Consider the following 13,984-nt stretch of genomic DNA (forward strand, 5'->3'; position numbering starts at 1 on the left):
CTTCCACACAAAGCTTATGAGATGGGTCTGGTATTCACTATTGTTCCCTCTCATTTTATTTAAAAGTGACAGATGTTTGTGCAAGTCACATCCATACTTTTATGGATATTTATTTTTTAAAAAATGTTTAAAAATAATGAAGCGGTTTTTTTATTTTTATGTTTTTTTGTGTGTTTTGTTTTTTTGATGCATTCTGCTTCAAATACTGGAGCACATCCTCCCTTTTTCCTGCACTAATTACATTCCGTCACGGATTTGAGTCCGGACCAATCATGCAGTTCCGTGGGCGGGGTTTACCGTTCCGCTCCTTTCAACTATAAATACCACCTCCTGCTAGTCCTCGGATTATACACCGAAACAGCACGCAAGGAGGAGCGACTGCCTTTCCGGAAATTATACACAAACGGTAAACCGGACAGATAACTTTCCATTGTGTGTATTTATACATATGAAGTTGTTGTTTATTAACTGCGTAGATCATTTTTAACAGTTGCAGTGTCTTTGATTGATCGTTGGAAATATGTTAGTAACCGATTGACCACAAACGGCTAACCAACTAACCAACGTTTCAGGTGGTCTGTATAAAATAAACTTATCAAATAGCTCGGTAAAGTGTATGAGTGGTGTTTAATTCTCTCATGCGACCAATTATTAAGTAAGTTTTGTGGCAGGGTGTCTTGTATTATGTTTGTATTAGCCTCGGCGGTAGCTAGCTGGCGCCATTTTGCAACCGTCCATGCTAGCTTTAAATTTGCTCGCTAGAGGAGCTCAGAAACGTGTGTGTCTCTCTTAGCTTAATGGTGGCAGAGCTCTCAGTAGGTTCGTACACGGATGATATTTAGTTTAGTCGAAACATTTTAGACGAAATGCTTTTATTTGCTCATTGAAAAGTGTCTTGGTGATTGGAATGCCGGCTTCTGCTCCAGATGACATACAGTTTTGTTTATATCTACAATGGGTGAAGATTGTGTGGCAGCTGGGGTTTTTTTTTCACAAAGAGGATGTGACTCATCGGTGTCATTGGTCGAGCTGCATAGCGACTGTGTACTTTCCAGTGGCGGTGTATAAAGGAGGGCGCACGGTCGTGATTGTAAAGGGATAATAATGCTTATTTTAAATTGTGTGTTTTGTTTTTTTTTTTAGAGAGAAGTAAGAAATGGCTCGTACCAAGCAGACTGCTCGTAAATCCACCGGAGGAAAGGCGCCCAGAAAGCAGCTGGCTACCAAGGCGGCCAGGAAAAGTGCGCCATCCACCGGCGGAGTGAAGAAGCCCCACAGATACAGGTACAAGAGTGATCGGAGTTATCTATTGATGCAAGCATAGGTTATGGAGTTTTGCTGGATTCCACTAGTTGTGTACACTTGTTCCTTCTCTGTAATGCTGTTATCTTTTTATAACATTTTTTAATGTCTCTTTGTAGGCCTGGTACTGTTGCTTTGCGTGAGATCCGTCGGTACCAGAAGTCCACCGAGCTGCTCATCAGGAAGCTGCCTTTCCAGCGCCTTGTCAGGGAAATCGCCCAGGATTTCAAGACAGACCTGCGTTTCCAGAGTGCAGCAATCGGTGCTCTTCAGGTTAGTTGATTCTTTTCTCTTGTATTGTAAGTGTCTTGCCCCTCTCCTCCTGGTGGCTCATGTTGTGTATCTCCTTTCTTTGTAGGAAGCCAGTGAGGCATACTTGGTTGGACTGTTTGAGGACACCAACTTGTGCGCTATTCACGCCAAGAGGGTCACCATCATGCCCAAGGACATTCAGCTGGCCAGACGAATTAGAGGGGAGCGTGCATAAGTTGCTAGATTTGTCTTTTTAGCGTGGGGGGGTGGGGGTGGGTGTCTGACTGGGGTTTTGTTTTGTAAATCTTGAACTATTACCAGCATGTGTGCTACCTGAATTGTCATTTGTAGTTTCAGGCATGTTTTTGTACTTTGCCATTTCACGCCACTTCTTAAACTGTCTTCACTGTAGATTAAAGCTTCGTGTCTGCTCACAAAACTGAATAATCCATTTCCTTTCTCAGGTTTGCAAATATGTTAGAACCTGTACCTTTTTAATCCTGTGTGTGCATGTCATAGGATTTATTGTGCTGTAAATAAACTTCCCGCTACCTCAATCTGACTTGTGTTTAATGTGGTCACTGACATTTTGTAATATTGTGTAACTACACCCCTCAAAACTTGCAGGTTCAAAAGTCCTTTTCTGTAAATAATACATATATTACAGCAAAAAAAAACATTTCAAATGCAGCTTTAATCCACATGTATTATAACAGGAGGTATATATACAGACTGATGATTTTCTGAATAATCTTATGATTTGTTGTAGTAATGGATAACTTCATTACCACTTTCCATCTTGCAAATACAATAAGTGAAGCCCAAAATCCACAAACAAATTATATATACATCACAATAGCCATAACCTTTAAACATATCTCCAACACCACATTTAAGTAGGTTTTTTTTGGACTTCCTCCTGCTCTTCTTCTGAAAGTAAGTTAGGTAAATGCTCATACAGCTGCTTCTCCAGCTGTGAATCAATGTCTGTGTCATTTCTTAATGCACACCACAGTAAAAAGCCAGCTCCAAAAAGGCTGATGGGGAAGACTTTCCACCAGGGCCGAGCGTGCTCACTCCCCATGGACCGGTCCACTTTCCATACCCTGTGACTGGCTTTACTGGTGGAGAACTTGATGGGTTCGTTGTTTACTGTCTCTTCTTCCTCACCCTTAGACTTGGCTGACATCTGAGCGCTCAGGTCAAGGGAATGTACACTGTTGAGTCTGAAGAACAGAACAGGCATCAGCAGAGATATTTTATAGTTAAAACACTACTTTTGTTATAATAAGATACAGTGAATCCATACAGGCAGGTGAGGATACCATCTACAGATCAAATGTGAGGCTGCTTGACAGTCAGTGGCAATACACAACTTACCCATTAAGTCATAAAGTCATGATACCCCCTAAAACCCAAAGAGTCAGCATTTGGTAAAATTAGCCAGGAATAGAAATGTTAGCATCACCACAAATAGCCATGGAAGACCTTAGCCCAGTTACTAACCCTGTTTTTAGAAACTAATATTTGTTTAGTGTTGCCCTGTCATTGAGCCACATCCATCATTACAGAGTCAACATGCTTTCACCTAAGATACACGCTTACCTTGCGAACACTGTGCTGTTATGAATAAATATTCTTCGACTGAAAGCTAGTCGGGTCAGACCGGTGAAAACTCGTCCCGTTGTTGTAGACATGTCGAACTACTGGTCATATTACTTCACACAATAAAAAGCTAATGAAGCCGAAGGTTTCTTACCAAACGATAGGTCATGTAACGCATTGTGCACCTATCAATTCCTTCCGGTGCCACTAAGGGACACAGGTTTGGAACGTTCCACTTGTAAATGTATGACGTTCTCGTCATATTGTATGTAATTATTTCATTATTTAAATAATATCATAAATTATTTACTGTAATATTATATCACATTTGGACTTGTAATGTGTTTATTACACTTTTACGGGTTGACGGCACCACATTTTTAATTTACTATTTTTTTTGCTTATTTATTTTATCATCTTTTTTTAGCTTAAAGATATTTAGTTCACGTTTGGATCATTGTCATTTTTCAGAATTCAGTAGTGTAATTTTTTCTGCGATAATCTTTAAAGCCTTTATACCCGTCGACCAATCCGAAAACGCGTACGGATACTTGTCCAATCACGCTTCACGTTGGTGGCACAACTTCCGGGTAGAGGTCCCATGCTTGAGTTTGTGTAAGATCCTGCACGTTTTCCTCGGTGTTGAAGTAGGTTTGCAATTTTTGTTTAAACACAATGAATTAAATGTGATGTTTAGTCCTTCGACTATACACTGAACCATTGGCAGCTGTAGTATAACAGACCGTTTTTAATGTATTTATACATGCATTTCAGCTTAGCTATACAAACACAATTAGGCTACCGGTACCAACATTTGTGTTTTTCAGGGTTGATCTTATGTAAAATAGAACTTAAGCGAGAAGAATCCGTCTCCGCACAGACACCAGAACGTATCTCTGTATTATTGTTATGTAACACATGTTTGTTTTTGTTCCTAGAATTTTAGATCTCATGGCTAAGGACAAATCTCTGAAATCACAACCAAAACTTCCTAAAAGAAAGAAATTGGATCCAGATGACAGCAAAGTTCCTGCTGAGGAAATTATGCACACTAAAATAAAAAAGAGGAAAAAGATGGAAGTGGAGGTGAGACGCATGGTAAAACTCTTCCTTATATCTGTTGTTAATGATTCTACCTTTTATCATTCAATAATTCAACTTTGTCATATCATCAACCAGCAGGCTCCAGTGGAGGTTCCCGTTGCAATAAACACAGCAGAGGATAAAAAACAGAAAAAGGACAAAAAGCACAAAAAGAAGCAGGAAACAGAGCAAGCTGAGGTGAGCATATTACCTTTCATTCATCTACAGGACAATAATCAGTCTGGTTTTACATTAGAAATGTGAACTTTCATTTGAAAAACAACTTGTCCCAGTCAAGTGTTAGCTTCTGTTTGCTGTTTATGAACATTCTCCAACAGTTTGTGAGAGAATGTGTGGCAATTGCGAGGACTGGCTTGATCTGTTGCATGTTGCATGGCGGCATGTCCTTGCTGATGGTACATAGATGGATTTGTTTGAGGTAGATCTGTGCAGCTTGGACCATCTGATCTTCTTGTGAAGAAAAATCCTCAGTTTCTCTCGAAAGGTCTCCCCTAGAAAGCCGTAGATGAGTGGGTTCAGGCAGCTGTTGGAGAAAGCCGCCAGCCGTACAGTGTGACCTGTTAACGGGTATTCCTGCCACAGTGTGCCACTGTCTCTGTCCCCTTTCAGGAGGTGGACACTTATAAAAACATTCTCTGGGAGCCAGCATAGGAAGAAAACTAAAACAGCCGCAGAGATCATACGCAGTGCTTTCTGCCTGCGAGGCCTCCGCTGTAGGCTGTCTTGCACCTCCTGGCTGTGTCGAAGCACTTGTGCTATTCTCCAGTAACACACGCCCAGGATGCAAAAAGGCAGCAGGAAACCCAGCATCACCTCCAGCCACAGAATCTGGGTCACATTGGCAAAGCAGAAGTGGAGTTCTCCAGCGTGCTGCACCTGAGCTACAGCGAAAGGCAGCAGAGTAAGCAATGAGGAGGACACCCAGATGAGGCAGCAGCAGAGGCGTGCATGTCGTACGCTGCGCCCGATGGAGCTGGTCAGTGCGACAAACCGGTCAAAGCTCATCCAAGTCAGGAAGAAGACACTGCTGTACATGTTGACCTGCTGGAAAAGGTTCATGAAGGTGCAGAGGCTGGCCTTGTCATAGTAGCCTTTCTTCAGATTGAACACCTCAATCAGAGAGTCTGCCACCAGAGCGAGGTCGGCCACGGCCAGGTTTACAAAGTAGAAGTCTGGGGCTGTCAAGTGGCCTTTGTGGTCTAGATTGACCACTAAGATAACAATATTCCCAATTAAGCCAACAGGAAATAATAACACAGTGTAGAGGCTGGAGAGGAAGAGGCTGATGATGTACTGCTGATGACTCTCTTCAGCCTGCTGAATATCAGAGATGACAGCCTGCATGTCATTTGGGTGTACAGTGAAGTTATTCTCAGAGGTGCCATTGTTGTCCTCAAACAGGGACATGTCCATATTACAAATCAGCATGTTGCCATAGTTCTTAGTTTCCCAAGAGTCCTTGCTGCCATCAGTTGGCCTTTTCTGAGCATTAGCTTCTTGTAGAGATGGAAGAGATGATGTCACTGTTTTTATTCTTGAGAGAGCAAGTGAAAATTCAACAGCTTGTTTACAGTGCAGCAGAAAGAATACCTGTTGGTGGAAAAAGTTACACAGTATAATATGTATTTATATATATATGGGTGACTGTCATATATTGTATTAGTCAAATATGACACATAATACACAAATATGTGTCTTAGGTCAGCCATTCCTGACTATGTAGGACAGCTGGATAGTTTTGTGTAGAAACATTAATATTATTACAAGTAATGAAGACACAATATAAAATACACTGTGCTTACCTGTGTTTCCTTGGACTGTGTGCACTCTTTTTAATCTTTCTCCTCCTTTGGTGGTGACTCTGAAATCAGAGCTGTTGTGCCACTCCCAGTTACATCAAGACACACAAACACATTATGCAGGTATAAACATAAAGAGCATCCAGGTAGCAAAGGTTTCTATTAAGTCTTGATTACCAATTCAGAATCTGGTCATATCAAACCTCCTACATATATATGTGTTGTATATTTTATGTATTGTATATTTTATTGCTTGTTTAATTACTTCAGGTTAGCATGTCATGCCTACTTGTGAGCACTTGCATTGACGCACTGTGGCTGTCTAATGTTAAAATATGTAAATATGGGAGTTGGCGTAGAAACAGACTAACAGCATATTTACACAAAACAAGATGAAGGACAGAAAAACTCAGAGAAAGTTTAGAGAATTTCATTTATACAAGATGAAAGTGAGAGAAGACAGTGTGAACAGTCAAACCTATTAACCCATCCACTTAGGATTTGAACTGGGTGTCACTGCACACAACATATATATAAGCCCACAGATTATATTCATGCTGTAATGCATCACATTTCGCATGTAATGATTATTGGCTTTTGGGGACTAACATCACTGCCAGTGAGGACAAAATAATTAAATGACGTCTAATAATATATAATTTATAGATACTATATAACATGACACCATCATCAAACATGCGTTCATTTGTTTCCTGGTTTCCATGGTTTAATGCCACTCTGTGTTGCCACTGATGCAGAGTGTGATGCATGCAGGTCATTTATTCCTAGAACTTGTGCTTTCAGTTTCTTAAAAACAGTCGGAAAGTTTGGGTCCTTTTGCAGCCTTTAAAAAAGTAATCGCATGAAGACTATTGCCACTGTTGGCCTGATGTTTTTTATTTTATTTTCCACCACAAAATATTTCCAATGTGACATTCAGGGAGTTTAAGAGTTTTTTCCAAGAAGCTTTCTGTGTTAAATGGGCTTTTGTGCAAATCAGGTTTACACAAACAAAAAAAAAAACAAACAAAAAAAACTTGCATACTACAGGGTTTTTATGGATTCATGTACATTTATGAGTTTGCACAGAAATTATTAAATTTTTCTAAAATAAAAATGTACAAAAAATTAAGTTTAGAGAATTTTACAAGCAGTTTCAAAGAGTATGTTCAGTAAAAACAAACTAACACATATCCAGCAGGGCTCTAACAACATTTAGATAGTCCATTACAGTCCATTAAAGAACATTTCTGCTGTGTGAGCTGTCAGAAGTCAATAAGTCTTCATCTCCTATGACTCTATGTCCTGCAGAGTGTCTGTGATCTCAATGTGTGGAGCAATGATGTTTCTGTTGGGCTGTGTTCGCCCTGGGTTTCGGCAGCAGTCCCTCAGCTGCCTGATCACTCCGTGGAGACTCTCTCTCGAGGGCCTGTGCATGAGTAGAACTAGCAGCAGGCTGATGCTGCTTCCTGAGAACAGTACTAACTCAGCCACGCTCAGAAAAGCTCGCTCATGATGGCTCAGCCCTGCTTCCTCCTCCTTCTCAAGCTGAGCTGCTCTCAGGAGTGCCACGCTGTAGAAGAGCAGGCAGAAAAACATAACACTTGTAATTGTCAGGAAGACAGGACCCTCCTCAGAGCCGGACAGGAAGCGTCCTTTGGATTTCCACTGACGGACACAGCCACCTATCAAAAGTCCTGCTTGGAGCATGTAGGGAGTCAGAAAAGCCATGCACAGTCGAGCAGCTGCATATGAGATGCCAGCATTGGCCATCAAACATTTGCTCTCCTCCTGAAGACCTTTGCTGGGTCCACGAAGGCCAGCCAGCAGCAGAGAAATCAGAACAGACGTCAGGATCACAATCGTCGCACAGACCCCAGGCTTCCTCAGCAGCGCGTGGGATGGAGGGTCAAGGGTGAGGACGTATGCCATAAGCACTAAAACAAACAGGCTGCACAGAGAGGCTGCATTGATGATGAAGGAGAGAGCAGCACAGCCCAGAGCTGTGGTCCTCAGGTAGTCCGGCCTATAGGCCACAATGTGGAGAGAGAGAAGCAAGAGAAGCACCTGGAAGCCACAGAACACCCAGAGGAGGCAGTCGAGCCACGCCAGACGCCTGTGGGCCCTGTAGGTCTGGATGAAGCTGTAGAGCAGGAAGCACCCTGCAAGGAAGCCCAGGCCAGCAAAGAAACTGTAGACATAGTTTGCTCTGGAGATGATATCATTAGCTGCAATCTTGTCTAACACAGATGTAGGGGACGTCTCTGAAGGTGTGGAAGCATCCACGATTGAGGAGTTGTCAGAATATTGAGGTGTAGTGCTCCATAGAGTGGGAGCTGTGCTTTCATTAGACTGGGAATGGAAACACACACACACACACACACAACACTGATGAATGGTTCATTTTTTTCAGCATCAACCTCCACTCTGAAGCTTTTTCCTTCCATCAGTCAAATACAAATAAGTTCTCTTCCTCAATGCTCAACAAAAATACTCTTTAAATCCTCCTTTATCATCTGCAGTGATGTAGTTTAACCACTGTTTACTACTGCCCAGTAAATGGAGGTTCCAGGGGAACACACTCTGTCAACATATGAAGTCAGAACAGTGCTAAAATGTGGCGTTACTACGTTTGAAACAAAATGTTTACTTTTAAAAATATTTTCTCTGACCACGTCCCTGATGGCGAGTTATTGTCTGCTCCCATTTGAGGAACTGCCCGCCCAGTAGAAACACATGTTTCCACTTACCATTTTTGCTGTCGTCACTCACTCGTCTGTTTTGTATCCACACAGCCGATGGACTCAAAGCTCTGAAAATGATGCTTGTCGCATGAACACGACCACTCAGTACAGCTAGCGTATATATATCTGTGGGCAATACCCCGGCAGCATAGTTTCAGAATGACTTCGTGGCCATGTGATCAAAATCTTTTTCCTGCCCTCCCTCCTTTTTTTTCTTTTTTTTTTTTTCATCATCGTAACTGAGGTCTGTTAAATCAGAGAGCATACTGTGTCCCTTGTTTAACTTCCCCCAGAGTCCCTGAGAGAGAAGTCAGTCTTTCGGTTGGGCTGTGGTTACAGTCTCCAGCAGGGAAATGACTTTAATTTCATTCAGTAGCTCTCCGTAGGGCAGGTTTTAATAAGTTCAAGAGGCAAAGAATCAATTATTGTGTCATTAAGTGTCATTTCTGCTGTGAAAATCTTCCTCTCAAACTGCTGATTGAAGTTTGTTGGCCACTGCAGTAAACTTTACTTCTCAGGAAAAAAAAACGTGTTGGTGATCTCATATGGCTTTTGCAGCAGGAAACGTCCCTCTGAACTGCAAAGAAACAGGAAATGATCTAAACCTAAAAACTGCATTCAACTTTGGTGCATCTTTCTGCATCAGCACACCTCTCCTCCTCATCTCCTGTTTATCAATGTGTATATATATATATAAACTGATGTTTGTATTCAGATTGTTTTTGTCATGGCGTCAGTGCGAGTTAATTAGACATGTTTAGGTAAAGCCTGTTGGGATTGATAACCCTGTTGAGGCTTTGCTTTGCTTTGGTGTGACAGATTCCAGATCCACCCAGTCGTCTTGATGGGCCACATGTGATGGAAGGAGAGGAGGACCTGAGCCCGGAGGAGAGGCGGGTCCTGGAGAGGAAGATGAAGAAGATTCTGAAAAAGGAAGAAAAGAAGAGGCTTAAAGCCGAGGGAGTCACTTTAAAGAAAACTGAAGCATCAGGACCCAGTGCATCTCAGCAGGCCTTAGATTACCTCACGTGGTATGCCTGAAAAGAAATATAACATTTGTGTAATATTTTTCAGACAGACTAAATGTCAGGATATCCTGTTTTGTTTTCTTTTTCTTGTGCATTACTGAAAGTTCAACCCCATCCAGGGCTTTTTTTCCTGTCTTTTGGGAGGACAATGTAACACGAACAAAAGAACTTAAACAGAAGTTGAGCATTAGAGGGTACAGAAATGTCATATTTGTTGAAAACCCACAATGCAGAATTGTTTGTGCATGATGTTGCTTCCACCCCTGCTTTTTGCAGTAACACACTGCAGCCCACACCAACAACCCACACTGCTTTTTTGTTTCTGCAGCTGGGCTGAAAACCATTCAGCTTGGAAGTTCCAGAAGACCAGACAGACGTGGTTACTGCAACATGTGTTCGACTCTGAAAAGGTACAACTAACCTTTAGCATTATCGCCTGATGGTGCTTTTTTTTTTTTTCAGCTGAGCTCAAGTGTGCTCGAGGCAGTGCTTCCTCTATTCATATAGCCATGATGCACCACCCCAGAGAGGAAATTGCTGCCACCACAAACACTTGTATAAAGTTCGAAGTTTAGCTTTAATGTTGTCTTTGCTAAAGGTGTTTTAGTTGGAAGTCACATTATCTGATTATAAGAAAGATTTTTGACTTTACAACCTATTAAACATAATAATGTAGCTATGCTGTATTAGAACTACAAAGAACACACTGGGATGTTTTGACCTCAGAATTACACTTTCTTCCTGTTCTATTGTTGAGTTACACCCTCACTGTAATTTCCTTTCATCACACTCTGTGACTGTGAAATTGATGAGTTGTTCGTGGCGTTTCTAAATCTCGCCTTTGCACCATCAGTATTTCATTGAAAGCTTCTCATTTTTAGCCAGCAGTGATAACATTTAAACTAATTGACAGACCACATGTTAAAAGAATTAAGTATTACTTTCTCTAGATTCCAGATGAGAAGTTCTCTGTGCTGCTTCAGTACCTAGAGGGGCTTCAGGGAGGAGCGAAGGACACCACAGTCCAGAAGGCCTTATCCCTGGTTGAAGAATCAGGACAAGAACCAGAGAACATAGATGTCCAGAAGAGGGCGCACAGAGCCAGAGAAGTTATCCAGCTGTTGTCCTGACCCCTATTCACTATTGCAGGATATGAAACAACAGACACAACTGTTTCATGATCAGAGAACTGAATGACAGCCCTGATCTGAGGCTTAGACTTAAAAAAAAAAAAAAAAAGTTTTATATATTTTTGTCAGTCCTGTTCTTCCATTTAAGTCACCAATATCTCACTTGTTTTAATAAAATTTATACTTTCCAGACACTGTGGGCTTTGTAGTAGTAAAGATTTATTAAAATCTTCCATTTCTATGCAAAGTTACACCATCTGAAGTTTTACATGAACGATTTAGGAGAGAGGTGCATCCTTTAAGTATAAACAGAAAGCCTCAGAGACCTCTGAAGGTAAAATTCTCAGGAATGTGTGTAGCCACGACATGTTTGTGCGTGTCAAGGCCCATAATCTGTGAAGTTACTGATGTGAATAACTCTTCTTAACCACTCCAGTTGTATTCACAATAAGCATGAGATTATGAGAACTCAGTTGTGACAAAAACAGGTATGTGGAATTTAGAAACATGGAATGTGTGTAACTAGTCCTATATCCGTTTTAGATTTACAGTTAGATTCAGAATTACAGTGAAAGCTACATTTCTGAGGGCCATATCAGAGAATAGTGTTTAGTCTTAATTCAAGTCACATACACACAGGAAGGAAACGGAGTCTATATGTAGCACAAGTCTAATGGCCTCACTTCCTGGATAAATGCACTCAAATGCAGTACACTTCACATGTTCCAATCATAGCACCATAAACTGTAAATTAATCCCATCTACAAATGCAGCCTTGTATGTTTTGTGCTTCCTATCTCGCACAGGAAGTTTTTTTTTCCACGGAGACTAACACAATACTTAACTTTTAATTTCTTTGAGCCAAGATCATGGTTAGTGAATTTGTTGTATGGTTCTTGCTGTTAAACGTTCTACAGCCTTTAAAAAAAAAAGTTTGTGATTCAAAGATGAGGTCACTTTGTTTCTTCTATTTTCTCAGTCACAGTTTCTGATTTGATGAAGTAGTCCCATCAGCCTCGGTTTACAGCAAGACTTTCCAGTCTGTCATTTACATGCGTTCTTCACTGCAGATCAATAAGTCCATTGTCTCCTCTCAAGTGTTGATCCTTGACTGTTGCAGTCACTGTAGTTTTTGCTTCACCTGTCACATACAGCAAACAGTGTTGCACAAAAATATATTAGAACCTGTAAGATGTAGTGAGTGAAGACTGCCTGGATCAATTCACTTACTTGGCTTTGACTCAAAAGGAATATTGTGTTGAGTGAGGAGAGCGCGCAGTCTTTCAATCTCTTCTCTCTGCTTTTGGTAGTCCTGTTGTAAAGTTTTTAAAAAGAGAATTAAAGTCGAGTCGAATTCGATACAGCAAGGATTTTATTCTTCTTTGTTAATTAATTCACATACCTCAGTGCATTTCTGTAAAGAGTTGTGTGTTTCTGGATGCACTTCAGCCTCTGGCAATTTGATATTCAGTTTCTGGCTTTTCAGGAGTCCAGCCTCTTCAAAAATATCTCTCAAGAGATTGTTGTATCCCTGCAACACATGTACACCGTGAAAATAATCTTTGATAAACCATTAAAAACTGCATGTGTTAACATGTTTTATAACATACAGAGTAAAGAGTACAGTACTTCTCAAACTGCTTCTCACCTGCTCAGTAATAAGACCCTCATAGCGAGCCTGCTCTGCTTCATCCCATTCCCCTTGTAGTTTCTCAGTCAGTGTTGGGTACACTTAAAACATAAGTGATAAGTAATCTTTAGCATTATTGATAAAGGCATGCAGGCTGATATATTTCTTTTGCCTTACCTAAAAGAGAATGCGGATGGCAAACAAGTGGGGTCTCAAAGGTTAGTGAATACACACAAGTACTGGGCTCTGAAACCTGAGCAAGCTTGGTGGCTCTGCTGCAGACCAGAAGCACCTACAGTCATGACAAGAAACAAGATATTAAACTGAGATTGCAATTAAGATGAATGAAACCAACTGAGCCCCTATAAACAGGTTACATGACCAGATTGTGTTAAAACCTTTACACACCTTTGTTTCTCTGTTCCTGCTCCCACAGACATCACCGTCTCTCATCCACATCCCTGTGAAAGTGTTGTTTGCTATTTCCCACTCCTGCCAGATCCTGTTCAGTAAACACACAAAAAGATCTCTTAAAACAAACCTGACGCTTACTGTAAACCTGCAATAAAACATTTTCACTGGTTCTTACCCCAGTATCCCACTGTAGGCATTCCACCTGAAGGACTGCTCATGTTGTGTGATGTTGTGAAATGGGCAGAATTCATATTTATACCTAAAAAAATGAAACTATGCTGTAGAAAGCTGATGGAAAAACATAATATATACAAACCAGTGCTCTCATTATATCTTATATGATACTTACGTTGACTCAGTGAAACTGAAGCACTTTCCAGCAAGCTGATGAAGATGGACTGGACCTTGAAGATGACATACATGTTGTGACCATCCTCAAAAACTTTCAGTGAGCATCAAAAACCCTTTAATGCACACCCAAATACATATATACTTTCATTAATAACAAAATATTTTCTACCTGATACAGGTGATGGAGTCACTTTTGGCTGTAATCTGCTTCCCTGAGCCAAAAAAGGATTGTTCAACCTAAAACAGGCAGGAAGGATTACAACATGATGCACACTGTGAAACACGCATGTTTTTTTGTAAACTTACCCAAATGTGTTCGGCTCCTCGACTATCTTCATTTTACCAGCGAATCCATAATTAACTGTTAAAAACAAGTCGACACATTAACACACACGAATGGCACATGTTTAGTATTACTGCGTTCTCGGAAATATGAAGTACTTACTGAAAATAGATGCAACGACCACCCACACGCTTAGTATAAAATATATTCTGTTATATAAACTGTACATGGTTGATTTTTTTAAGGTTAAACTGCGTAATGTGTTGTTTTTACTTGTTCTAGCTACATTCTCTGCTTTGCTGTTCCTCGTCAGGTGACCACGTCACGTGACCAAAATAAATT

General features: G+C 40.9%; 5 protein-coding genes across 9 annotated transcripts; 2 read left to right on the plus strand and 3 right to left on the minus strand.

Moving 5' to 3' along the window:
- Positions 1-291: 291 nt before the first annotated feature.
- h3f3d (H3 histone, family 3D) lies at positions 292-2,116 on the plus strand. Of its 2 annotated transcripts, none has more exons than XM_028407762.1 (4): positions 292-406; positions 1,144-1,284; positions 1,422-1,575; positions 1,661-2,116. In XM_028407762.1, exons 2-4 carry the CDS (start codon positions 1,157-1,159, stop codon positions 1,787-1,789), a joined length of 411 nt encoding a protein of 136 aa, XP_028263563.1. In that variant the 5' UTR covers positions 292-406; positions 1,144-1,156; the 3' UTR covers positions 1,790-2,116. The 2 variants fall into 2 exon arrangements, with proteins under 2 accessions (XP_028263563.1, XP_028263564.1); XM_028407763.1 differs by lacking the exon at positions 292-406 and adding an exon at positions 759-819.
- Positions 2,117-3,704: 1,588 nt separating this feature from the next.
- Positions 3,705-11,156, plus strand: chlsn (cholesin). 4 transcript variants are annotated; one of them, XM_028407463.1, is made up of 6 exons: positions 3,705-3,806; positions 4,098-4,257; positions 4,339-4,440; positions 9,626-9,837; positions 10,163-10,244; positions 10,785-11,156. In XM_028407463.1, exons 2-6 carry the CDS (start codon positions 4,111-4,113, stop codon positions 10,962-10,964), a joined length of 723 nt encoding a protein of 240 aa, XP_028263264.1. In that variant the 5' UTR covers positions 3,705-3,806; positions 4,098-4,110; the 3' UTR covers positions 10,965-11,156. The 4 variants fall into 4 exon arrangements, with proteins under 4 accessions (XP_028263264.1, XP_028263265.1, XP_028263267.1 ...); XM_028407464.1 differs by having other exon boundaries at positions 4,342-4,440; XM_028407466.1 differs by having other exon boundaries at positions 4,098-4,245.
- Positions 4,561-6,099, minus strand: LOC114437262 (G-protein coupled estrogen receptor 1-like). Its single transcript, XM_028407856.1, has 2 exons — positions 6,066-6,099; positions 4,561-5,797 (listed from the first exon to the last, which is right to left on the minus strand). Exon 2 carries the CDS (start codon positions 5,689-5,691, stop codon positions 4,561-4,563), a length of 1,131 nt encoding a protein of 376 aa, XP_028263657.1. The 5' UTR covers positions 5,692-5,797; positions 6,066-6,099.
- On the minus strand, positions 7,116-8,987 carry LOC114437070 (uncharacterized). Its single transcript, XM_028407461.1, has 2 exons — positions 8,813-8,987; positions 7,116-8,414 (listed from the first exon to the last, which is right to left on the minus strand). Exons 1-2 carry the CDS (start codon positions 8,813-8,815, stop codon positions 7,353-7,355), a joined length of 1,065 nt encoding a protein of 354 aa, XP_028263262.1. The 5' UTR covers positions 8,816-8,987; the 3' UTR covers positions 7,116-7,352.
- Positions 11,157-11,166: 10 nt separating the features above from the next.
- Positions 11,167-13,962, minus strand: gnptg (N-acetylglucosamine-1-phosphate transferase subunit gamma). Its single transcript, XM_028407462.1, has 11 exons — positions 13,805-13,962; positions 13,666-13,720; positions 13,529-13,596; positions 13,358-13,412; positions 13,184-13,267; positions 13,003-13,096; positions 12,772-12,886; positions 12,613-12,695; positions 12,367-12,495; positions 12,195-12,276; positions 11,167-12,105 (listed from the first exon to the last, which is right to left on the minus strand). The coding sequence occupies exons 1-11, from the start codon at positions 13,869-13,871 to the stop codon at positions 12,026-12,028; spliced, it is 912 nt and encodes a 303-aa protein (XP_028263263.1). The 5' UTR covers positions 13,872-13,962; the 3' UTR covers positions 11,167-12,025.
- Between the last annotated feature and the right edge of the window lie 22 nt (positions 13,963-13,984).

The sequence above is a fragment of the Parambassis ranga genome, chromosome 6 (assembly GCF_900634625.1).
Source record: "Parambassis ranga chromosome 6, fParRan2.1, whole genome shotgun sequence".
NCBI classification, from domain to species: Eukaryota; Metazoa; Chordata; class Actinopteri; family Ambassidae; genus Parambassis; species Parambassis ranga.

What these genes read in the sequence shown, in the direction of transcription:
- h3f3d (XM_028407762.1), top strand. Translation starts at nt 1,157, where the DNA reads ATGGCTCGTACCAAGCAGACTGCTCGTAAATCCACCGGAGGAAAGGCG. An exon ending in AAGAAGCCCCACAGATACAG is followed by an intron (nt 1,285 to 1,421) that starts GTACAAGAGTGA and finishes GTCTCTTTGTAG; the next exon opens with GCCTGGTACTGTTGCTTTGC. An exon ending in CAGCAATCGGTGCTCTTCAG is followed by an intron (nt 1,576 to 1,660) that starts GTTAGTTGATTC and finishes CTTTCTTTGTAG; the next exon opens with GAAGCCAGTGAGGCATACTT.
- chlsn (XM_028407463.1), top strand. Translation starts at nt 4,111, where the DNA reads ATGGCTAAGGACAAATCTCTGAAATCACAACCAAAACTTCCTAAAAGA. An exon ending in AAGTGGAGGTGAGACGCATG is followed by an intron (nt 4,258 to 4,338) that starts GTAAAACTCTTC and finishes ATCATCAACCAG; the next exon opens with CAGGCTCCAGTGGAGGTTCC. An exon ending in GCCTTAGATTACCTCACGTG is followed by an intron (nt 9,838 to 10,162) that starts GTATGCCTGAAA and finishes TTGTTTCTGCAG; the next exon opens with CTGGGCTGAAAACCATTCAG.
- LOC114437262 (XM_028407856.1), bottom strand. Translation starts at nt 5,691, where the DNA reads ATGCTGATTTGTAATATGGACATGTCCCTGTTTGAGGACAACAATGGC.
- gnptg (XM_028407462.1), bottom strand. Translation starts at nt 13,871, where the DNA reads ATGTACAGTTTATATAACAGAATATATTTTATACTAAGCGTGTGGGTG. An exon ending in GAGGAGCCGAACACATTTGG is followed by an intron (nt 13,597 to 13,665) that starts GTAAGTTTACAA and finishes TGCCTGTTTTAG; the next exon opens with GTTGAACAATCCTTTTTTGG. An exon ending in CTTTACAGAAATGCACTGAG is followed by an intron (nt 12,277 to 12,366) that starts GTATGTGAATTA and finishes ACTTTACAACAG; the next exon opens with GACTACCAAAAGCAGAGAGA.